Consider the following 24,927-nt stretch of genomic DNA (forward strand, 5'->3'; position numbering starts at 1 on the left):
GCTCTATTTGCTTCCTTAAAATGGCAATTTTTAATAACTTCAAAGGGTATGCAGGTATTTGAATACACCTACCTAAACCAACTGAGAGTAGTCTTCCTTTTCTTAGCATAGAATGTGCCAAAAACAATACTTCTCTTCTAGTTACTAAATAATTTTTGGCTTCAAAATAAATTGTTGTCCTCAAGTGTTAATTGCTTTGTTGTTACATTCTTTCAGCCACGTGGTACTTGAAGGTGCTGTTTTGATTTTAAATGTTTTTGTAAAAAGGTTTACACAAAAGAAATGTATTTCTCTTTTTTTTTTTATTCACATGATGGCTTTTTCTAATGAGAAAGTAGCAGAAATGGAAGTGCTAGTTCAGGTGAGAAACAAGGGAGTTCCCAATATTGACACAAATAAGAGTTACAAGGTCACAGAAGACTCTGTCTCAGATTCTGGTGATGATGCTGCCACTTTGTTCACAGGACCCTGCAGCCTCCCAGGAGCAGGAGGAAGTGTGACATGGTTGCCAGACTTTCATTAACAGAATGGAGTATCTGTATGTCATTCCCCATGGTTATTTTATCATAGATTTATGTACTTTATCATCAACATCTATATTATTGTGAGGGAATACTCACAGTTGTTTGTCAGGAGTATTCATTCCAAAGCAAACAAGATCAATGTAGGTATACAGTAGATGGTGAACTGCCAATGATAGCTATTTATTTTCATGTTAAAACACTAGAAACGTTTATGTTTTACATATTTGTAGTGACTAATTAAGAAGAAATTTTAACAAATATAGAAAATAATGAGTAACTGCAAAAAGCATTTATGTAAAACTAGCATAAAGTATTTTGAAGGTTGTTCATTAGGTACAAGAGAAAACTCCCTTCCACGAGCTGAGCAAAGCTAGATTGCCTCTGATGTTTCAGATTGTTCAGCTTTAATTCTGTCTGCCACAATATCAGAATGCTTTCTGGGTGCTTAGATATATAATGATTATCTTCTATGGAGGTGTCCAGTTTGCTTTTCCTGATATCTCTTTACAGCTCCATACTGCCTCCAAAATGTCATTTGGCATCTCTATCACCTTAGATCTAATATAAGCCAGTCTCCTGCTCTTTAGCCTATGAAATATAACCAGCTTCAGAATTAAGAGGTTCATTTTATTTTGCCCATCTGATGTTTGTAGTCCTGCTTTGTAGACTAATCTCATTCATAAATACCAAATTTGGAACAGACAGTTTTATTCATAAGAAGGGATGAAGTGCTCTGATGTTTATAGTATGAAGCTTTTAAAAAGCTTAATTTTAATAATTTCTGTTAAAACTTTGTTCTCCCTATTCCCAGCTGTGCTGTTCTCCTCCCCTCCTGGTATTGTGGTTGTTCTGATCCCACTGGGGATCCTGGGGGGATCTTTCCCTTGGGGATGGGCTCGTGCATATTTCTAGCACTGTAACTTTAGATGATTATTAATCTTTCACAGCTATTTCCTTGGAGGGGTGACAGGCTGCATAAACATTTTCTCCAGACTGAAACTGATTACTTATTTTAAACAATAGTGATTATATCAATTAGAAAAATAACATTTTTTACAGTTTATTTGCAAACTAGTGGCTTTGCTTAGGATTTCCATGTATATTGATGGGGGCTTAAATAACTTAAGAACTTTCCCTTGTTAATATAGTGTTATCCACACTTGGTGGTGGTCAATAGTATCACCTCAGACTTAGCAATGATTTGTGTTTTGCATGTTTAACCTGTTTTTGTTTTTCTGATACATGTTGTGTGTGGAGTTAATCCTTGTGCGTAGTTTCAATTTCATAGTCTTCTAGGAGTTCTTTTTATATTCTGGTACTTGAGTACCATCTTCAGTTTTGGTACATTTTTCTCATTTCTGCTTGGTTTTGTTTGCATTTAGTATAGGCTGTCCTATAGGTGGTCTAGAGTTTAGTTTGTGCTTGTATGGTACAGGCTTTCAGTGTTGAAAAACACACCTCTTCAGCTTTTGCCCCTGCCCTCAAGGAAATAAAAGAGCATGAAAAGCTAGAGTTCTGAATATTTCTGGGGGAGTGAAAGCTAATAGCTACATAGCTTACATCCTTTATCCATTTTGTCAGTGGTGGCCAGTTAATGAACATGTGCATCATGTGTAGGAGCTCTTACAGCTTTAGTCTTTCTTTTCCCTAGAATGTTCCTTCCAGAACATCCCTATTCTGACACAGCCCCTTCCCCTTCTGTGCCAGACTGCACACCCATCCCAGCAGCACGATTCAGTCCTAGCCAGAGGCTGCCACTGCTTTTCCAGCCTTGTCATCCCTGCCCACTTCATCTGTTTTCTCATCACTTGTGGGTTGCAGCACCTGTTTTATCATGTTTGATTTTGTGATAGCAATGCGTGACTGCTAGGAATTTTTTTTGTTGACTCCCTGAGTCGTTTTCACTAGAAATGTGATGTACTGATGACTGTAGAGATAAAGGGCTGTTTCAAGTCCTGCACTTTTTCTCTGATCCTGGTTGCTCTGGGCTATGTAGGACTCCATAGGAATAAAAGCTAATTTGAGCAAAGAGGAAACAAACCTCCAATATGGATTTTAGAGATCATTTCAAATGCATGGACTGTTTATACCTCAGAGCATTCCCAAGGAAAGTTGTTGAGTGTGTGAATGAATCCCATTGTACTGTGCTATTTTTCCACTTTGGGAATGTCTCTGGATTATTCTGACTGATGTCTCTGGAATTCATTATCTCTTATTCATACATATTGCTGTAATTCTGCTTTTAATAGTGATGGCAAGTTGCTTGTTTTCTTACCTCTGAGTATATGGGTTAAACACTTTCTTAAAGTGCAGTTCAGGGTAGAAGTGGTTGTTCAGTTCTCTCAAAGATGTCTTAATGAGCACAAGCATTCAGACACTGTCCTCAAAGGCTTCTAGTTGTGTTTGCATTACAGTGTGCATGGTACAGCAGACTGGGGTTGGAGTCAGTGATTTTAGGGTATACTAGTGAACAATTTTCCAGTACTACAGTAGTGCTGCAGTTTTCATTGTACAGATACCAGGCAACAGCAAATAATAATGTATTAGATGATACTGTTGTGATAAGACAAACTCCGTGGAATTGGCCTTGTCTCCTGCCCTGTGTTGTGCACTTTTTCTCCTTTCTTGTCCCATCTTTCTTTCCCAGGGTTGGGAATGTGTGAGTTCTGTGGCATCTGTTTGACTACTGGAGAACTGGAGGAGCTCCCTCTTCCCAGCTCAGACACATACTCTTCCTCCTACTCCCTGACAAAATGCTGGAACAAACTAAGACTGTTTTTTGTGGGGTTTTGTGGACATACAGACTCTTAAAGAGGAGTGAATAAGAAGCAGAGTTGGTTGGTGATACAGAACAGCAAGTCCAGGAGAGGAGGACACATGGGTGTAGTGATGTTTTGCACTGCAGCTTCTTGTTAGGGTGAGGGAAATCAGGAAATCTCAGAACATCTGAGAGATTGGCATATGAGGTGAGTGAGGCAAAAGAGAGACCCTTTTCCTCACCCTAGCCTCTTAAAACTGCTCATCCTGCTTACGACATTTGATAGCTCAAACAGGGCTACCTTTCCTTCCTGCGTGATCCTCAAGATATTTCAGTAGCTGCTTTCTGTTTGAACTTGAGCTGCCACTTGGTACTCACAGTTTGGAGCTTCCCTCCTTGATACCAAGGCAGAAGTTCTTGACTTCAGATGGCAGCCACTGCTGATCCAAGCTTGAAAAGATCTCTGCTTCCCTTGAACCCTCACTAGAGGAAAGTCTGTTCATTTAAAGGGGTCCTGCTTGACCAGCTTTTCCTACAATTTTCATTTGGTTGTTAAGGAAAAAATGTTGGCATGAAATTATAGCAAGTATGGATTTTGTTTAATATGATGCTCCTTTGTTGGTCATCATTGTGGGGTGCAATTACATTGAAAGGGAAATCAATTTGTAGCTGCCTGGGCAATTTCTTTGTCCAATCTGATGGGAAAAATGAGGAGTTAACACCATACTTACTAGAAAGTTCATTAGCACCTAGAGTTATTAAAGTTGAAATTATTTTGCAAATCTGTTTTTAAAGTCATATGGAAATGTGGGTTAATATTTCCTTGAATTATACATTAATGCAACCTTGAGGTACAGAGATCTGCTGCTCATTTTGGAGATGGTGTTATTTATGTGCTTCTCTATCTTTTATTCTCCCCAACAAAATGCTGGAACAAAACAAAATTGGAGTATGTGGGAGTCCCCAGCTGCATGTGTGGGGTCGGGAACAGAGCAACTCTCTGTCCTTATTGGGAAGAGAGGAAAGTCTTTGCTATAAATCTGTTCATTTTGCAGGCTCCTCCTCCTCAAACACGTGAGTTTTTGCTTTTTGACTGTAGTTATTCTTATGAATTAGGTCATGTTATACTTACCTGTATGAAACTGAGAGAGTGTCAGAGTATGGAGACAGTCTTCTATCCTGCTAAATGGTATCATATTCTATATCATTTTATATCCATATTTAGAAAGGCCCATCCCGCTGGACATAAAAAGAAGAAAAGAGAAACTGCTGTTAGAAATTAATTTCCCTGCTCTTTTTACCTGAAATGAAGGATTCTGCTGGCGTTAGTAAACGGAGATTTGTTCCAACAACCTGAAACCTTTTGTCTTCTACTTTTGACCAGACTGCACAGCATTTTCTTTTAGGAAACACTGGTTTTAAGTTGTCCCTCCTATCTGCTAGAAAATTTAATTTATTTCTTAAGAAGAGGAGAAGCAATTAGGTACTTAATGCTTTAATCTCTCCACTCCTTTTAGAAGGAGCCCTTTCACAGCTGTGTCTCCAGGTGGCACCAAGGGCTGATGGGCATCCCAAGGTCGAGGCAGCCTCAGAGAACAGGACTGCTCTTTGAGGAGCCCTGCTTCCATCTGCTGCAGTGTGTGGCACGGTGGCCTTGGTTCCTGTGTGCTTCCTGCCTCAGACTTACATGGGCTTTGATCTCCTGTCCTTGTTTAGCTGGAGGCAGGTGCTGGGGTTAAGGAAAGGCACAAGCCCATCACAGTAAGCTTGGAGTGGAGAGCAGGCTCTTTTTGTTGTTTGAAAGTGGATGAGTTGGAGTAAAAGGTATGGAAAGAAACAGAAGTAAGGACTTTCCTAAATCTAGAAAAGCACTGAAGATAATAATGAGGGAGGCTTTAATTGTAAACTCCTCTGTGTTCTGTATGTACCAGTGCCAGAGTGGTGAGTCCCCATAAATCATAATCCTGAAGTTTAATCTAAAAGTGGATGTTTACAGTGCACAAGATGGATTTCTTGGGGAAAGGGAAGAATGGTGATTGACATAATCTCACATTTTCCCTCTTGGTGGACTTCCCTGTGTAGATTCTTTTATTTTGGTTACTTGGGGCTGGATGCAGCTCCCTCTAGAGCCCATCAGTACTATTTCCAAGGAATCTGGAAGGGCAAATCCCGGGGGAAACCTCTGCTCAAGTCTAGCTTTGTTGCCTATGCAATGGCTCTGGTCTTAGTAAAGAGCCAGATGTGAACTTTCATGTACCACTGTGCACTTTGATGTCCTTTAAAAGCCAGGTAGGTTTTCATGCTTGTAGTACCTTTATGTAGACTGTCTTCCAAGGCAATAATTACCTGCCAAGAGGATGGCTTGTGTGGTATCATAAGAGGTACAAAAGCAATTACTACCTGTAAAAGAATTTACTTTTATCAATTGATATCCTGCCTATTGGTATGTGTTTAAACTTAATCACATTGTCGTAGGAAACTGCATTACATTAGAAAATGATCCTTATGGATCAGAGTGTTTAAATGTACTTTATCCTACAGGGGCAGAGTGTTTGGCTCAGCCTCAGATGGTTGTGGGTAACTCAGTAAATGTACATCCAATTGCAGATAGTGGATGCATTTCTCAGGTGATGTACTATAACGAAGAAGTTGAGGAGGTTTTGTTGTTCTCTCAGTTCTTAAAAGTGGTAAGAGCTTTGTATCTGTTCAGCATACACTGTCTGTGTCCACAAACCGTACGTTCCAGACCTGTGTTGGTTTCCTAAGACCCAAAAAATTAGGAGCTGGCTGGCTTGCTTCTATGTTTCCACAGTCCAGCTGAATAAAATACAAAATACGCAGTTAGTTTCAAAGGTAGGAAGAGACAGGGATGGTAGCAATCACAGTTTTAGCAGACATGGTTAACTAGTAATACTGAAGGGTCACATTGAAATTGCAGAGGAGGTTTGCCTCTTATTTAGGCAGAAGACCCAGTGATTCTCTAGGAACTTTGCTTCATTACAGAAGACTGCAGATTTTACCCATTGTTTTTATCCTGGTGGTTTCCCGGGAGCACGGTGTGTGTGTCAGAGCAACTGATGTTTGTGTGTGCAGTGTGAGGGGCTTGGCCCTGCCCAGCCACCGAGGGTCCCTGTCCCCAGCACCTTGTGCGGACTCTGTTGCGCCCAACTTCCTTGAACTGGATTTATTGGATTCACTAAACGGTGATGTTCAAGAAAAATCCTTGGGTGCTTTGCTGGGAAGAGCCAGCGCTGGATGTTTGTTATCTCCCGAAGCTGCAGATTGCCTGTCTGGGCATTGTGCAGTGTTGGGGCAGTTTCGGAGGGCGGCGGGGGTCCCTCGCCTCCAGGCTGTTTGCCAGTGAATCGGGGAGGAATGGGGAGGAGAGTGGGAGGAGCGGTGCCCGAGCTTCGGGGGCTTTACTGACTGACTCCAGCATTCCAGCTAAGCCTGTGAACTAGGTTATTCTCAGCGGGGTGAGGTGTGGCCTGGGGGCTGCTGTGGGAAGGAAGGATGAGATCCTGAGGAGCTGTCCCGCAGCCCTTGCGCAGGGCATTGCGGAGTGCCGATGGTGCAGCTCAGTGCTGAGCCTTTGCCGCTGCCTGCTCTGTCCGAACGCCAGCGCTCCTTGCCGATCTCCCCGGCTTATCCCGAGCCGGGAGAAGCTCCGAAAGAAAACGTCGGTGACTCCCCTGCCCACCTCGCAGGCTCTGTGACAGCGGCTTCCTTTTTGAGAGGGTGGCACGAAGTCTGGCATAGTCTGAGTGTTACATAACCTGGAGTAATGACTTGCTTTACTTCTTTAAAAGGAGGTGATGACGCCAGAGCTCTGCTTCCTTCAGAGCCGCCGATTGGGCGCAGGGACTGGCAGATCCCGTGAAATGATGTGCTGTTATAGCCAGCTACGCTTTTTCCCTCTTTTCTCCCTCCTTCCCTTTGATCTATTGCGTATGATGGAATACAAAATAGGAATCTTTCTATGCAGTTCAGGAGCAGCCCACATCCATGGCTCTGCATTTTCTATATATATGTGTATGGAGTTTCTCAAATGTTTTTTTTTTGCCTCTGTTTTATCTCTTCTCTTGAAGCTGTCACAAATGTGAGAGTAGCATGAAGGTGTGGGGAGCAGGGTCAGCGAGTGAGCAGTCATTAACTGAACAGAGAATTGCTCCGAGTGGTCTGCCTGCTTTTCTGATATAGAGGTTGTACTTTATTGGCCAAAAACTTGATTTTTTTCTTTTCATAAAGCCAGAGAATCTCTAACAAAGGACAGTCCCACTGCTGCTCTGGCCTGTTTGGTGCCTTTTCCCCCATGTATGTTTCCGATTGTTAGCTTTGTACCACACCTCACCATTGCTAATAGATGCTGTATTCCCTCATCTGCAACTTCTGTAATGGTGATGAAATCATATGGAAACTAATTAGCAAATTTGTAATGTGGTATTGTCCCTCTTGAACAGGTAAGGAGTGGCAAAGTCACTTTGCCAAGTTCACCTGATGAGTGTGAAGAAACCAAAGTGAAAATCCTCTGGTTTACATTTTAGACAGCCCTTGTTTTATGTTCAAATGTAGTAGGTGAAACACTTCTTTGATTTTCATCTGAGTTTAAAATCATGCAAGGGGTCCTTAATTTTATTTTCCTCTAATTTATGTGGTATTGTGCTGGTTTTAATGACTGGTTAAGTAAAATGTGCATGTAGCTATATGTTATACAAGTGTAATATTAAACGAAAGAGTGGAAGGAGGTGAGGAACTGTTTTAATTAAATTAGAAATATTCTTCAGTTTTTAAAACATAGTATCACATCACAGTTATTTCCTTTATTTATCTTTTTAACTTCTTGCTTAGGCTTTAAAGAAACTGCAACACTGAACTTTTGGACTTTTAGAAGTGTCTGGTTCATTGTTTGGATCAAAGTATTTTTTTATTAACAGTGTTTTGTACTGCAGATATTTAAAATGTCTTGTTCACATTTTCTTCAATATGCAGTTCACTGACTGAGCCTCAAAAAAATTCTAAGTAGGAGTCAGAGGACTTTATTTTCACTTGCAAATATGCAAATAGGAATGAGGCAGGAGAAAGCTACAAAATAAAATCTTTTTGGGCTAGGTGAAAGAAACTTCTAGTTTAAATCTCTGTCAAAAGAAATTTTGCAATTAAAACATCTGCAGGTAATCTTCAAGTATGTAAAGTATTTAAATACTTGAACTGGTAGAAGCAATTTAAAAGTGGTACTTTTGTGTAATCAGCTTGTGATTTATGTCGAATTTGGACATAGCTGAAAATGAATGGAATTAAAGTTGTACCAAAAAACTCTTCAGTGGTCCACAAATATGTTGTGTCATCTACATCAGCAGAGAAATTTAGCAAATTACAGAAATGAGGAATCCATTTCTTGTACTTGGGATTGTAACTCAATGGATTTTAATTTTGATTAAAATGATGATAAATATGTATGGTATAAATTCTTCGACTTTGAATCATTACATCTTGTCTAGTAACAGCTTATTTTCTTTGGTACATTTAAGCAACCTTTGAAAGCCTTGGAATCTCAAGCAGTGTATTTTGCCACAGTGCCAGTGTGAAAAGCATTTGCAAGAGGCACTGCATGGTGTCACTTCCTGTGGTTTGTGCAATTAGATTTTTGTTATATTATGTACAACTTCCCAACTTCCTCACACTTAGGATTTAGAGGAGTTTGGGAAAGAAAATGCACCAAGATTTATATGAATAAAATAAAATGAGAAAAAAACCCCAGATTTATCAAATTTTATGCCTTATGGTTCAGTCTAAAACTCACTGAAGTCAATGGAAAAACTCCTCTGGTTTTCCATGGTTGGTTTAGATCTTATCAAAAAGAATTTTTATTTGCAATGCAGTGTTTGTTTAAAAAGCAAATGATTCTCAAAGCCCAGCAATACTCAGTTGCTAACACAGAGTGTTGTGGAGTCCAAGTGTGATTCTGTCTGAACTGTTCTGAGTGGATAAACAGCACTTTATACCGTGTCCAACTCAAACCTGGTATTCTTGTGTGTTTTCTGTGTTGCTAAAACAACATGGAAACTAGGACAGGGAAAGTGTTTGTAATGATATGTGTATGTGCTGCTAGCAGGTGCTAATCAAGAGTGAAATGTGGCTGTCAAGCCTAGTTCACGTTCAGTAATTTACAAACAATTTGGGTTAATAGGCAGCTTCCCTGTGCAGTGGAGGTCAGTGGGGTGTGCAGCAGGAGCTGGTGGATATGGGGCATGGCTGGGAGAAAGCTGTGGGGTGGGGAAGGGGCTGTGCAGCCAGCATGGAGCAGCTGGGGGTGGGCAGGGAGGGGCTCTTCTGCCTTATGGGGTGGTGATGAGGGTGAACAGCCTGGGGAGAAGGGAACCACCCCAGCTTGCAGGGACCAAGAGCAGGGTGGCACATCATTGATGCAGTGCTGCTCTCTGATGCTGTCCTCACTGGGCTTGGATCAGGTCAGTCTTGAGCAGTCATGGAGCTGCTCAGCCCGTGGGGCAGGGGTTGAGAGGTTCAAGGTGGACAACAGGCATGGGACCGAGGAAGGAACTACTCCACATTGAAGGGAATGCATGTTGTGGGACATTTTGTTGAAATTTCAAACAGACTTCAGTTTGATCATGTTCTTTGCTATATAGAGAAACTAGTGTCCTGAAACACTTTACAGTCAAGTATGAAAACATAAACTTCAGAGTGTTATTTGGGTTTTTTTAACAGGTAGTCTCCTAAATTGTTAGCAAGGGAATCTCTCACATTACAAAAGCTTTTTGAGAAGCCTCTTGTGACTTACTGCACAGTTTGTACAACTGCAAAGAGCTTGTGGTTTGAGAGAGGAAGGTGAGGTGTGACAGCTGCATAAGATTTCAGACCCTGTAGGGGAAGGAGAACATTGTTCCTTGCTGGTAAGACTGGCCTCACAGAAAAGCTATTCAGTAAATGGACTTACCTGTAACAAGATTACCTTCCATGAGGAGATCATTTTATAAACTGACTGTTTCAGGCAGATCTAATTCTTGGTTGTGTGAATATGTATTTATCCTGGCTAACAGTGGTAGCCTCACCAGCAGGCTGTTGTGAGTAGAAGAGCTAGAAAAATTCCTTTTCCATTTTGCACACTAAAGTGAAGAAGAAAATTCCTTTTTATTGCTGTGTGCAGAAGGACAGGTGTAGGTTTCCTTTTCCCCCAGTGTATAGAACTTCCATTTTTCTCATGCTTGACTACTGTAATATGGATGTGTTGTGGTTTAACCTCAGCTCAGCCCCAGACAGCCACTCACTATGCCCTAGTGGGATGGAGGAGAGAATTGGAAGGGTAAAAGTGACGAAGTTTGTGGGTTGAGTTAAAAATAGTTTAACACCAAAGCAGAACAAGGAATTCATCAGTTCCTTCCCATGGGCAGGCAAGTGTTCAGCCATCCCCAAGAAAACACCACAGTGAGTTGGGAAGACAAATACCATCATTCTGGACATCCTCCCTCTCCTCCTCCTCCTTTCCCCAGCTCTGTATGCTGAGCATGACACCATATGGGCTGGGATATCCCTGGGGCCACTTGGGGTCAGCTGTCCCAGATGTGTCCCCTCCTAACTCCCTGTACACCCCCAGCTTCCTCACTGGTGGGGCAGTGTCAGAAGCAGAAAAGGCCTTGACTGTGTTAGCCCTGCTCCCCAATAGCAAAAACATCTCTGTTATCAACTCTATTTCCAACACACATCCAAAGCATAGCCCCATACTAGCTGCTATGAAAAAAATTAACTCTCTCCCAGCCAAAATCAGCACTGTATGCTTTGCAAATATCCAGTCTTATTTACCCAGTACTTGCTTTTAAATCTTGCTTTCCAGTTTCATAAATCTGTTAGGTCAGATGCTGAGGTCATATTTGCTTATTTATTCCAACCCTACAAAGTCCTTATAAGGCCTGTTACAAGATCCTTGGCTATGGACTTCTTTAATATATTTGTCCCTCTTTTCTTCCTTGATAAACATTGTGTGCCAACCAGACTGTTTGAATCTGTGACATAGGTGAAAGGCTGTCTTGTAACTGAGTGTCTTAATTGCAATGTAGTTCTTTTTTTTTATTTTATATTTTTAAATTTTTTAATATTTTTGGGGTAAAATTTATATCATTCTAATTATGAAAAACCATCTTGGGTTTGTTTCAAAGTTAGGATGTACCCTGAAGCACTGAGAGTGTTTTGATGGCAGCAAGCAGTTGCAGTGCCCTGCTACCCTCTCAAATAAAAGGTCAAATTAAAATGCTGGAGTCACACAACGGGGAACTTGGGCTCTGCCCTAGGTATGCTTGCAGACCTTTAGATCAGCTTTTGCTGTTGTGAGTGCAGCTCATTGTCCTGGAGTCCTGCAGGTCTGTGCTGGAGCTGTTCAGATACTGCCTGCTTTGGGTTTCTTGTGCATGTCCTGGTTGTCCCAGCGCTCCCTCAACAGTTGTTTCAATAAACAGCTGACTTTGTTACATGGACAAATGCTCACTACCAGCGAGCTCATTTCATTACGTGTCTCTCAGCCCAGGCTTGCTGTTTATTACTGGCATTAGATATGCCTGTGAAGGGAATTGGGCATGGATGAAGTCTCTGTAAGGTTAGGCAGGATGGGGTTCAACCACAGCTTTAAAGGACTTACTCTGTACTTGTTTATTCTCTCTTGTGCCTGTCCTGGTGCAGGTGAATGACTGGGACAAAAGCTCACTTAAAGTAATATCCCACTCCACAAATTCTGACAAGTTCTTTCCTGAAAACTAAGAAACTTGCAGTGGTCTACAAGCTGCTGATTGGATGTTCTTCCACCTATTACTGTGCAAACAGGTTACCAGCTCCATCAAATTGCTCAAGTCTCAGTCTCAGCTATCCACGTTTCTTGCAAATTAGCAGGCATCACGTAAATAGCTCATAAAATCACAGTTGTTTTCAAAGCCTGAACGACTGTTCTCCTTTTTTGCATCTCCTTTCCACCCACTTTTCCTTACGTGCTCTGAAACTCGGAGCAGAGTTACGATCCTGTGCGTCCCCTGCTCTGAGCGTCCTGTTGTCTGTTGGGATTCCCCTTGCGCGGGGCCCCACCGGAGCCTGAACGGTTATGTAAGGATTTTTATTTTATTCTCAGTCTTGCTCTCTGCCACTAGTTGAACTGGATCACAGGCTGAGTGAATGGGATCTGATCCGTACGGCGTGCAGCTCTGCTGCTCCAGAGGAGAGAGACCTCCCCCGTACACACCCACTCAGCCTCCCTGCTCCTCTTCTCTCTTCTAAAACTCTTTTCCCAGGCATAACTGAGATCGCTCCGCTGATGGGGAGCACATAAGGAAGCCAAACCGTCCCGGCAGCACAGCTCTAGGCATCGGTCCCCGGTGGAGCAGCAGCTACCTCGGGCAGGGCTGTGCTGTTTGACTCTCCAAGCAGGGGAGGAGATAGTGACAATTTTTATTTAGGCTGAACACGAGGCATATTTAACCAGTTATATAACAGTGACCCTGGTCTGTCTCGGCTGGGTGCAGGGAGGATATATACGTACTGCTTCTCGTCACACCAGCTGGGTGGATTCAAGCACTAGGAGCTATTTACCAAAGTTATTTTCAGAAACTTTAAGTGCAGGTTTCCCTGCCTATACCCCGGACTCCCTTATCAGGAGTCTTTTCCCGCCTGCGAACTGAACAGCCAGTGAGAGTGGATTTAGTGCTCGCTGGGCTGTGGGCAGAGATAAGGAGTTGTCAGGAGTGACTGGAAACTTTTGTCCTGAAGACCCTGAGACAAGAATAGCAGAAGAGCTGAGAGTGTGAGGCCACGTTGAACAAGTGTGCAGGCAAGGAGCTCGCCTCGGTGCACTGAGCAGCATGCTACTCTTGGATGAGTCTCAGCAATTTCCAGGTAGGATACAGGTGGGGGATTTTGTGGGTTTATTTTTCTTTTACTCCTTTGTTTTCTTTTCTCTCTTGCTTCCTTGTCACAGGCCATTCATTTTCCAGCTCTGGGCTGGAGCACCCCACTTAGAGGCTAGTAAAAAGCATCAGAAACCAAGGCTCTTCTGTAGGTCTCAGGTTTTAATGTGCTTAGTACCAGGCAGGGATGGAAGAGGTTGAGATTTCACAGCCTTACAGTGCCTGTTGGCCTGATGGAGAAGACATGAGAAGGAATCTCACTCTTTGTGCCTATAAATCAGAAGTCTTTGGTGATGTGACATTCTGGGTCTAGCTGTTAGTGTTTCTGCTGCTGTTGTGTTGTGATGCTGTGAAAGTTATTTTTTCCAAGAGAGGAGGCAGTTGTTAATAGCAGTTTCATTTTATATCCAGTGTCCTCTCCCCCACCCCCTTTGACTTTATGTGTATGCTTTCCCTGCAACATCCTACTTGATAAGAGTTTGAAGAGCTTCTTTTGTCAGTGAAATATTTGGTGACTTGCTGACTGGGCAGCAATCTGGGCACCAGGCAGAGCTGTTGGTGCTTGCTCCAGATCCCCGAATTAGTGCCTAAGAGACTAAAAGCTACTTGGCTATTTTCCCCCCTATCAAATGGAAGATGCTGGTGAAATCCTAACAGGAATTTACAGTTTGGGGATAGCTGCCACTTAATTTGTTTGCTGGTGGGAAGATGTTGTGTGTTGGAGAAAAAACTTGGTTCTGATTTGAAGAACTTTCTAAATTTGTAATTTAACTTCTTACTTTGAGGTGAGGTATTTTGTGATGCCAAGCTTCTGGCATGTTGTTCATGTGGCAAATACTTCCAAAGTCATGCTATGAACCTAACAGACTGATCAGAAATGGTCTCCAGGAGTTCCAGCTCTGGATTCCTGGTTTATTGAAGAAGTGCAGTGTGGTTGTCATGAGGAGTTTTTATAGAAATAAGCCATGCAATATTTGTTACCCATTAGTGGGAAGAGGGGGGTTCTAAAAAAAAATCCATCTTATTTCTTTGGTTGTGGTGACAGGACAAAGAAGCTAATTCTGGGAGAATGTGAACTGAGAAAAGAAAGGAATTACAGTAGAAAATGAGTTTAGATAAATGAGGAATCTGGGTGATGATACAAGTGGCTTATGTAACTTAGTCTAGATAATACGTATAAAAAGAGAAGACAGGGAGGGAAAGATGCTTTTGGAAGTGAGACTGTAGGTCATAGATGGAGGGAGAATACAAGGTTAGAGGCCTTTCAAAAATTTTGGGTGGAAAGGTATTTGTACAAAAGTAAGAGAGCAAAAGTGCAAATTAACTCCTCCTTGTACTCGTCAAGTTGTAGAGTCTGGGGCACGGTTTGTCACAGTCCCTACCAAAGTCTCTGGCAGTAGAAAATTCTCTCTCTTTGAGGAAGCTTTTTAAACTGATCTAATGAGGTTCTGTTCTGGCTGCTGGATCCAGGAGAGTCTCCATCACATTTCTGCACAACCCTCCTGTCCCAAGAGAGATGATAAACTGTACAAGGTCACTGAGTGAGTCTGTGCAGAACTTACACATCATGTTCTTCCCTGGTTTTGTGCTTCAACCACTGAGCAGTGTTTCTTTTCTTCTCAGGTTTATATGGCTTTTCCTCACTTCAGGTGCCTGAGCACTTCTTTGCTACTTCAAAGTAGCAAGCACCTGTATATGCAGCACTGTGATAGCTTTTTGTTATTTAAAAAATGTTTCTGGAAAATTAGAGCAAATTTTAATTATTTTATGGTAGCACCTACCAGCTAGTAAATCAAGGTTTGTTGCAGCACACTACCTATCCCCCTGTTGTCCTGCAAGAAAAATGTCTTTTATGTAAAGACCCCTGATTCCTCCTGATATACAGATATATTTCTTTTTTGACCATTGAGATAATTGTCATTTTAGCAACCTTACGAAGGAACAGGTGCCTGCTTCTTTTCCAGGCTGTAATGTGCTTAGCTTTTAGGGTGTTGGGTATTTTGGGTGAGGGGGTTCTTGTCATATTGTGACTTCAATTTGCTTGAGTCTGATTGCCACGAACAACTTTGCAGCCTTTTGGCAAACTCCTTTAGCAGCACGAATACTTTGGAAAGGAAAACTAGAAACAGATTGTTCTTTCAGCCATGGTGTTTCATCCTGGTCTTATTAACTTTCTCCAGTGCTCTCGGTCACTTTTCTGGCTGCAGTCGATGGGAGAAGTGCCAGTGGAATGCGGTGGCACACAGGCTCAAACTCAACAATTTGAATTTTTCTCCCAAGTGATGCCTCCCTCATTAAACAGAGTCCTTAAAACTTCCTCTGAAATTACTTTAGAGACTGAGGCAGAAAAAGGGAATGTAGCTGAAGTTCTGTGCTTTGTTACAGTTCTAAAAAAAATCCACACCTGTGTTTTGTTTTTTTGAAGCAGGAAATTATATTTGAGGAGAAGAAAGAGAATTTTTGGTTAGAGCATAGGACAGAGAGCCAATAACTTGAGTTACTCAGCACTGATGCCTACCTGATTGCTTTGATTTAGTTTCCTCTTCTGCAAGATGGACAGGAAGGTGTTTCACAGGTTACTGTGAGGAGCTCATCATGGCCATGAACTCCTTTGACACTGACTAGGGTACAAATGACACTATTATAATTTTGAAATCACTCCTCTCTTACACCATTGCCATCAGGAGCAACAACAAAGGAGGACTCAGATGCTGGAGGATGCCTTGAGCTGGGATTATTTCCCATGCTACTCTTTTAAATTAGGAGTGAGTGTCACCTGTCTTCTCCTCTTCTCCCTGTCCTTGTTAGCAGGTCCTGAGCAAAGCTGTGGTGTGAGTTTGAGGGAGAGATTAAAGTTCAACTGGTGCTTGTTGTTTGTTTGCCGTTTTGGTGGCCTTGGAAGTGTGTGGCAGCAATAATCCCTTCTTTATTATTTCTCATTGCTCTGAGGGTATGCTGGTATAAAGCTACAACTCCCAGCTACCTAGTGTAAATTAATGCTTATGTAATCATTGCATAATGCAGAATGCTTGCTCCCCTACTCGTCCTCTTTTCTTAGTCCCTGAAATTTATCCCTAGAAGAGTCATGGTAGCAGCCAGCTGGATTCACTGTGCTTGGAATGTGTCAAGCCCCCGTATGCATCTATTTTCTGACGCTGGAAAGGGGAAATTTATCATTGTTACCTAAATCAGTATTTAACCACCACAGTAAACTAGATCATATTTCTTTTTTTTAAAGAGTTGAACTCTTGTGAAAATAAATAAGGTTAAATCCGGTTACTTGTGGTTTAGATCCCCATGGTAATTTTCGTAATCTGGCTGACAAAACTCTATTCTGGGTTACTAGTTAACTGGGATAACCAGAAAGGGGAGGTTTCAGTTCCCTCCTGCGCACAGCTTGTTGAAAACTTCCAGCACTCAGCCTGAAACACTTCCTGACTCCAGAGCAGTAGTTTTATGTAACTCATTGCTCTCGCACACCCCTGGCTAAAGAACAAATGGGACTGATCCCTGCTTCCCTCTCTACCTTAGTGGGTGCCTTTCCTGTCTTTGTTTCCCTGTCTTCACTAATGCCCACAGTGTCTGCAAAAGAGAGAGGGCATGGCAGGAGGGAGCAGTTTAGGTTGGAGGACTTTCATCAAGAAAAATAGTTTTGATTACATATCTAGAAGGGGGATGGCAGGTAGCAGCATTCTGTATCTCTCCAGGTGTTGCCGAATCAAAGCACTATGAAAATGCTTGATTTGAAGTTTCACAACCCTCTTTTGAGCATATTGGAGCTGGAAATGGACACAGGACTGTCCAGTGCTCCAGAGTAACCATGAGCCTGTGGTGCCTGCGAAAGGGAGGACGACCTGATGGGCACCTCACCTGGGCTGCATCCAGGGGCTTGTGCAGGGACAGGAGGAGGTCCTGGAGGGGCTGGGTGCCAGAGCAGGTACCCGCCACACTCCAGTGGCAATGGGGTGCCAGAGGCTGCGAGCCTGTGCCATACAACAGTTATATAAGTGCTCTTTGGTGTTTATGTAACCCGGGTCTCAGCGTCCGCAGCATTGAGGCCCAGCCAGAACAAGATCTCTTGGGTATTTGGGGCCTGGTTCTGCTTGCATAATCCCAGGGTTAGAAGATATATCGCCTGTCACCAAAGTTGGCTGTTTGATATTCCAGTTTGCCTCTCGGCACTTTGTGGCTGCTTCCTTTCCCTTTGGTTTCTGGGTGGTGTATTCCTTGCTCCTGCCCTTCAATTCTGCTGCCTTTTGTTCCTGAAAGATTCCTTCAGGCCAGGAAAGGAGTTTTATTCTGCAGCATAACCTCATCAGCAACTGATATGCTAAAAGATATCTGAAGGAAAAAAGAAGGGCAGTGCTGCCTTGTAATTTATCTTTTAAAGGTTTCCATTGATTAGGGCTTACTTCTTGCCAAAGGAGACTGGAGATGGGCTTGACTTGTGTGTGCTCAGGGTCTGGCTCCCTGCTCATGCTCTGGCCCATGGAGTCAGTGTTGGTGGCTTTTTCTTTTTAGAGCTCATCTCTTCCCTCCATCCTCTGGTCCTGCTTTGGGGACAGAGGCAGCCTGCCATCCCTCACCAGCAATCTGCAGATTTCACGTAGGTGTCCTGAGCCCACAGCGAGCGATCGTTTTACTAATACTTAGAGAAATGAAAAACACATTACTCAGACTTCAAGCAGTGCTCTTTGTTATACCAACATGACAGACTCTGTGTCTGGTTACAGCGACAAGTATGAACGACAGACTGGGGTGGTTAACTCCTAGATAAATCAGCAAGGGGAATGAAGATGTACGTGCTTTTTGACAGGTGAGGGAAGCTCCCCTGAGAGCAGCTCAGCCCGAAGGACGCCTTTGTGCCTGGCAGTAGCGCGGCTGTGACTCAGCAGGACAGCAGGCCTGGCGCAGCGCTGGGCCCGCAGCAGTGTCGGGGCTCGGTCCCTGCTGTGCTCAGCGGAGCCAGCCCGGGCCGGGGCTGCGGCTCCCGCTGCCCGCTTGGCCGGGGCGCAGTGCCCGGCTGGGAGCTCCCACAGCCGTGGTGGTCCCGTGTGGACAGGCGGACAAAAGGCTGGTCCCGCTGTCGCGCTGGCCGCTGCTGTGACCGGAGAGGGCCGAGGGGCGGCCGGGCGCGGGTGCCGCGGCCGGCGCGGGGGGGCAGGTGTGCCGGGTTATATAATACTTACATAATTAGGGCTTTGTTAAGCGCTGCTGGCTGGGAGGGGCGTCCTGCCGTCGAGGACTGAGCCCGATTATTTTCCGAGGAGAACAAAGTCTTGTTGCTAATTAGCTGCCCTGCCAGCGGCTGCCGCGGAGAGCCCCGAGTTCCCGGCGGGGCTGCGCCCTGCTCTGTCCCGCTCTGACCCCTCTGGGGTGGCTTTCCCAGTGCTTTGGGTGGAAGCAATCAGGTGTTGATGTGTGCCGGCTTTGTGCCTCTCCTGTATGTTGCAACAGGTAAAGCCTGAAGGAAGGGAGTCTGAGCTTTTCCCTTACTTGCACCTACACCATACTTGAAAGTTTTCACAAGGAATTTCCTGCCGCCAGCCCAGCCTTGTGGTGCTCAAGTGTTTTCACATAATGCCACCTCTGTGAGAGGTGCTCTGTGCAGAGACCCCTTCTCCCTTTTTGCATGGCATCCACACAACAGCTGCACCAGTTGCATACAAAGAATATTCTGAAAGTATTTCATTTCTATTGCACAGCTGGGTACAGGATGAGCCAGAGGACTCTGGCTGTTGCCAGCCCCCGAGCTGATTGCTGTGCTGCAGTTAGAGAACTGCTGTTCTTTGTGAGCCAGGTACAGCTGCACTCTGGCATCACCTGCCCAGCACACTGGGGAAACATCACATAACCCCACAGAGCATCTTCCAGGCTGTCAGAGCCTTTGCAGTCAGGCTTGCTCTGCAGAGTTTCTCCTCCAGCCTTTGCCACTCCAGTTGTAGTTCAGTGTGTCAGAGACTGAGTTGCAGCTGGAACTGTGCAATTAGACTTTCTTGTGCCATCCCTCAGTGCTCCTCCCATTCTTGCTTTGACAGCTCAGTACCGGCTGTAGTAGCACTAGCTAGTATTAGCTAGTCTCTGACAGGCTTTTGCCTACAAACTGCATAGAAGTTCCCAGAAGGCCTGCAATAATATTGAACTACTCTTTGTTATTTTTGCAGGACTAAAGAAAGCTCCCAAAACAAGAATTAACTGCTCGCTGCTCTACATGCAGCTACCTTCCTCACCATGCATACACATCCCTGTCCTTAGGATAAAAAATAATGCCCAAACACTCAGCAAAATTGTCCTGTTTGGTATCCTGAGTTTCCATAGTGAAATGATTTTATAAATAAACAAGTGTCTGGTTTTCAGTGCTATGTCTTTTCTGGAGTCACTGGAGTTACCCTCACAATGAAACTGGTCTCCCAGGAGGAGGTATACATACCAGTGGCTAGTAACTGAGCAGGCAAGGAAGTCACCAAATTACACAGTAGTTCGTCCCCTGAGGGGTATCTTGGATCTTCTTATGCAGCAACCTCAGGTAGGAGACCCTCAGATCTTCTGAATGGGAATGTCTGTACTCCTGTGAGTGCTGACTGAAATGCTGAGCCAAACTGTGGATGTGCAGACACTTGGACTTACTGAGGTCTGCCTTGCAGCACAGATTGGCTCAACACTGTTTTTCACTTACCTTGATGTCAGAGGACATTGTTAGTTACACAAATGTCACACCTCAAAACAACCTGCTACTTCATGACACTTTGCAGCAACCTGAGCCATTTTGCAGAGCAGGCTGTGTCGAGAGCAATTCACTGCTGAATCGATGATCTAGAGAACATTCTCCAGGCTAAATCCTGTGCTGTTGTAACAGAAGTTTGAGGAGGTGATGAGGTGAGCTTGGCTGCAGCAGGAGGTGCCTGACTGCAGGACAAATCTTCTTCTGTGTTACACATCATGAGTCACAGCTGTGTGCAGTGTTTAGGGACAGCTCTGGCAGTCACACCACATAGGGAGCATCTAAAGCAGCGTTACACTCAGCAGTCACGACTTCTAAACTGCAATACTGTGACATGCAAGTGTTGGTCGAGAAACCAAACACCTCCCCCTATTTGTATGTACATCTGGGGGTGGTGCTTGCTGCTGCTTATTGAGCAAAAAAAACTGGCAACCTCTGGCCTGCAGCACAAACCAGAGCTTTAACCAGGTCTGTTGGGTTTTGAGAGTACAGGCACATTTCACACCTCTGAAGTGCATGAGAAAGGATAGTTGTTCCCCTCTTGGTATTCAGGGTACCTTGCAGGACAGAGTGTCTGGGTGTGTGCAGGTGTCCATAACCACTGGGAATTGTTTGGAGATTTCTCAGAGAGCTGTAACCCATCTGAAGGAGCAGCTGCATTGATGCTACCACCACTTCCCTTGGGAGATCCTCTTTGTAGTTGTGGTGAGGACAGTGCAAAACATGAAACAAAGCTGGTGTGAACCGGGTGATTCTTGGTGCCCACAGTGTGTAACCGTGGGATGGATTTACACCTTGCCAACAACCACACCTGGCCCATGGCTGTCTTCAGCTAGACCTGGGCCTGCTTTTTCTGATGTGGCTCATCCTGCTGTGCAAGGCTGTGCTGGGTTGTCACCCCCTAGGCTGGTAGCAATGCTCTTCTCAAGCAGGCAACGTGGATAAATGCCTGGGTCTTCCTAGAGTGCACAGCAGCTCCAGCGTGATCAGGGAGTTGTCAACATGCAAACGTGGCTGATGAATTTTTTGTGTTGTGTAAAAAGCTACTTGTATAACCATGTCAGAGTAGTGTGTTGAGCTCCTGTTACAAAACCATAATTGCGTTTCTGTTGTAGATGTAGGTTTGGCAAAATTGGGGCAGGATTATTGCATTGATTACCTGATGGGACTTGTTCAACGAGTCTCTTCCCACACTCCCTCCAACTCAAAGATCAGACCTGTTCTTATACAAAATAGGTGTTCATGTGTGTAGCTATTGTTTCTTAATGTGTTTCTGTCCCAGTGTGGGTCCCGTTTATACAGCTTGGAGCTCTCCCCGTATTGGAGAGCAGCCACATGCTTGCAGCAGAGAGCCACACTTTTCATCTGGGCTAGGTTTAGGCTGTGCACATAATCACATGTTTAATACAAAGCAGCAGCAAAACAATTCCTGCTTGTAGCTGCCAGCTCATGCCACAGGTGTGGTGGGAGCTCTTGCAAGGTTAGACTTCTGATTTTAACATTGTGTTAGTTAAACTTTGTGAAAAGCTTTATTCCTGGTGGTGGCAAGGATAGGAGCAGCCTTTGGGAAGCAGTCTGTCTCCTGAATCCCACTGCAGCTGAATCAGTGAGATGTTTGGAGCTGTCACTAGTGTGGAAGAGCTCTCGATGCATATGTGTCAGGGATGTGGGCTGAGGCACAGATTGTGTTCCTCACCTCAGAACTTATATTGACAGGACAAACACCAGCCTAAGCAGATGTGGCTGTGGCAGATAAGGGCTTGTAGTCAGTGTAGGACCAAATTTATAATCAAATTTTGGGCTTCAGGTCTCTGGTCAGATGAGAATTATATTTTAAAAACCCTATCTGATCCAGCTGTGTGTAGGTTTCACCAGAGATCATATTATATATCATTAAGAGGAAAGAAAAAGTAAAATGCAGAAATGGAATGAGTCTACATAGGGATTGGCCAACACATCTGAAAACATAGAGGAGACATAATAATTTGGGCTCCTGAGCCTTTAGGTTTTGCTATTATCACCCTTCTCCTGAAGACACCCTTGCCTTGCAGAGTGCAGGTGGCAGGGTGGCTGCTGGAGGAGGTGATGTGGGCAATTGCTGGAGTGTGGGAAGGGAAGCACTTCCTCTTCCAAACAAGCATGGCTTTGTGCTCTCTGGTGCCTTGTCAAGGTCCTCCGGGCCCAGGGTGAGATGGCAGCAGTGTAACCATGGCAGTGTTTGTCTCCGGTTTAATGACTCATCCCGGAGCATGTGATCACGTGTGCAGCCTCCCTGCTTCCCTTTGCCCTATTTCATCCAATCTTTTGATCTAGTTATATAACCAGGAGTCAAGAGGGGTGGAGGGAAGGAAACAGTGCTGAAGAATTGCAGGTAATGTGACTAAAATGTGTCTGTAGCTCAAATAGCAGAGTTGTTGTCTGGGAAGCCTGAGAAACTGGGTTTATTCCCAGCACAGTTCTCTGTCTGCAAGTGAGCTGATGCTTGATAATCTGAGCTTGTAAGTCTAAAGAGGCATGGTGGGAGGACAGGGCTCCAAGACTTTGGCTATGGTAGAACTACTGTGCTTGTAGCAGTGAACCCCTTTGCCTTTATCTTCATATGCTCTTCATATTCATATAACTCTCCTTGCATTCATCATGAGATCTGTTCCATCCTGTAAACTGTGGATACCTGGTTTTTCAGTATGGGTGGGGCTTGCAGAGATAGATATTCACAGAAATGTTTGAGCTGCTCTGCTGGTACTGGTCCATGGTGGGCTGAGCTCTGAAGTCCTAAATGTGTTCTGACGTAGACTTGCAGGGGTGGGTCTGGTGGGATGTCTGGAGAGGAAGTTTGCAAAGTTGGTGCTTTTGAACAAGGTGTGAATCTGCTTGTTGTCATCTCAATTTTAAGATGTGATACTGGAGATGAGGTTAATTTAATGGGCATATCAACATGACAGCTGTAGGTGCAATGTGCTGTACTGAAGCATCCTTCATTTAAGCTCCCAGCATTTTGAGAAGGAATGCTCTCTGTCTCCAGATCCCTCAGAGTCACAATGTGATGCTTGTTGGTTCTGTATAACTTAATCTGCCACATTCCTCTGCACTGATGTCTTCTTTCCTTCAAAATTCTGTCTATGTGTCATTTCAGTTCAGTCATTAGCTCAGATACACAATGTAAGCAAGAAAGCTGATTACAAGATGAAGTTCAGGGTATCTCTTTGGCTGACACAAGGGGACAAAATGCTTCAAAGAAGCTATTACAACGCTTGTCAGAAACAGTTTACTTCAAGGGAAGCTTTTGAACAGAAACATTTCCTTTCTTTGCTCTGGAAACATTAGCTTGGTCACTGGCAGCCTGTTGAAGAGCCAAGTGTCACATAGAACAAGGTATCATTTCGCATTGTGCTTTAAGAGTGGAATCAGGCACAAAGGGAAGTCTGAAAATAGGAGAATGAAGAGAAAAAGGAATGCATGTGATTTATAATGTAGAAAGAGTATTGCCACTTAAATTTTGTTTGACAAAAAGCTTGTTGGAAAGTACCTTTCAAACCATGAGAGTGAAGCCTGGTTTTGAAACCACTGAACTTCCTGCTGAGCCATGACCCAGTGTTTGAACCAGATAACCTTTTACATACTGTATTCTCTTGACTTGGAAGATGGTTATGTAGGTGTCATATAGATGGAAATTTCTGCCCTACTTGAATGATGTGAAACACAGAAAAAGAGATTTAAGTTCCTTGTTTTAATCAGAGCTTATAGAAAAACAGACTCTTGAAGTAGCAAATGCTCCACATGGACCTAAATGATTTTGCCTTGTTTTCTTGTCAGGACATTTTTGGGCTGTGTTGACGGGTGTTAGTCTTGGCTTTCACTAGGGACAGATCCTTCACTGTAAAACTTTTTAACTCTGACTGTCAGGAAGGACCCCAGTTTTAACTCTCAGAGTGACATGCTTGCAAATGAGAGAGAGTAGGGCTTGTCAGTTCTGGTTTGCCTCAAATCCTGCTGAATGCTCGTGGAACAGCCAGCTGGCAGCCTGGCCCAGCTGCTGCCATGTCATGTTGTGCCCCTTGCAGACCAACCCCAGGATGCCGTGTTCAGCGGTGACCACGCGGAGCATGCGGAGGATGGAGAATGGCAGCGCTCGACTTCAACTACCTCATCTCAGAGCGAGCGGGCAGAGCAACTCTTGCAGAACCAGCACAAGAGCCTGGCCTCTGAGGACACCAAAAAGAAGAGGGCTCAGAAACCGTCTCACATGCGGAGGAACATAAGGTAAGCAGCAGCAGCAGGACAGAAAGAGCTCGGGTCACATATGGTGGTGAAAACAGAATCTCTGCGCTTTGCTTCTGAGCTACGTTGTGCCACTGCTGGCAAACCAGATGGTTTTTCTTTTCCAAAACCTTAGGATTTCACCAGTGGGAGTAGAGTGATCTCAGACTGGAGTGCTGCATGTGGGTGCAGACTTGTTTGGTATTTCAGAAGAGTGAATATTTGGTTATGGAATATATTGCAAAAATTGTGTAATTGCTGCTGTCTTTTGAGAGATGTAATTGAAAAACAGTAACACCATTAAGTAAATACCAGTTTCAGATATTTGCTGAGGAGAATCCTATTGCAAACAGCCTAAAATACAGTCCTTTCCTATACTGTCCTGAGTATTTATTAACAGGAATGCTGATGCTATGACTAGCAACTGAAATGTTGGAAGTCAGTTTCTCCTGGATTTTATAAAGGAGTAATTGTTTGATTGTGTAATTCACCACATATTCTGGGACAGGTTGTGAGGTGGTAAATGCTAGGAAATTCTGCTCAAGGGAATTTTATAAGCTCAGAGGAGAGCTAATGGAGCAGGAACTCCTGTGGCAGCAAGTGGCTGTCATGTCCTGTGCTGGTGGTCTTCGGTGCCTATGTGCAGATTGATTTTCTTAAAGCTGAAGGAATAAGCATTGGATAGACCTTGGAAAATGAGACTTCATTAGGATCAAGGAGATGTCCCTGAAGTGTGGTTTTGGGTGATTTTAAAGGCTAGTTTGAGGG

At 43.9% G+C, this 24,927-nt stretch overlaps 1 protein-coding gene across 3 annotated transcripts in view; it reads left to right on the forward strand.

The window, feature by feature from the left end:
* The window catches only part of RAD54L2 (RAD54 like 2), a 68,042-nt gene that overhangs the window by 22,241 nt on the left and 20,874 nt on the right, over positions 1-24,927 (forward strand). For 2 of the 3 annotated variants that reach the window (XM_088171621.1, XM_014869705.2), the window contains one exon: positions 23,964-24,162. In XM_088171621.1, coding sequence (XP_088027747.1) covers positions 23,964-24,162 — 199 coding nt within the window. Of the gene's footprint in view, positions 1-12,426; positions 13,171-23,963; positions 24,163-24,927 lie in introns of those variants that run through there. The other variant, XM_014869704.2, reaches the window with a different exon arrangement.

This window comes from Sturnus vulgaris, chromosome 11 (assembly GCF_052056855.1).
Source record: "Sturnus vulgaris isolate bStuVul1 chromosome 11, bStuVul1.hap1, whole genome shotgun sequence".
Classification (NCBI taxonomy): Eukaryota; Metazoa; Chordata; class Aves; order Passeriformes; family Sturnidae; genus Sturnus; species Sturnus vulgaris.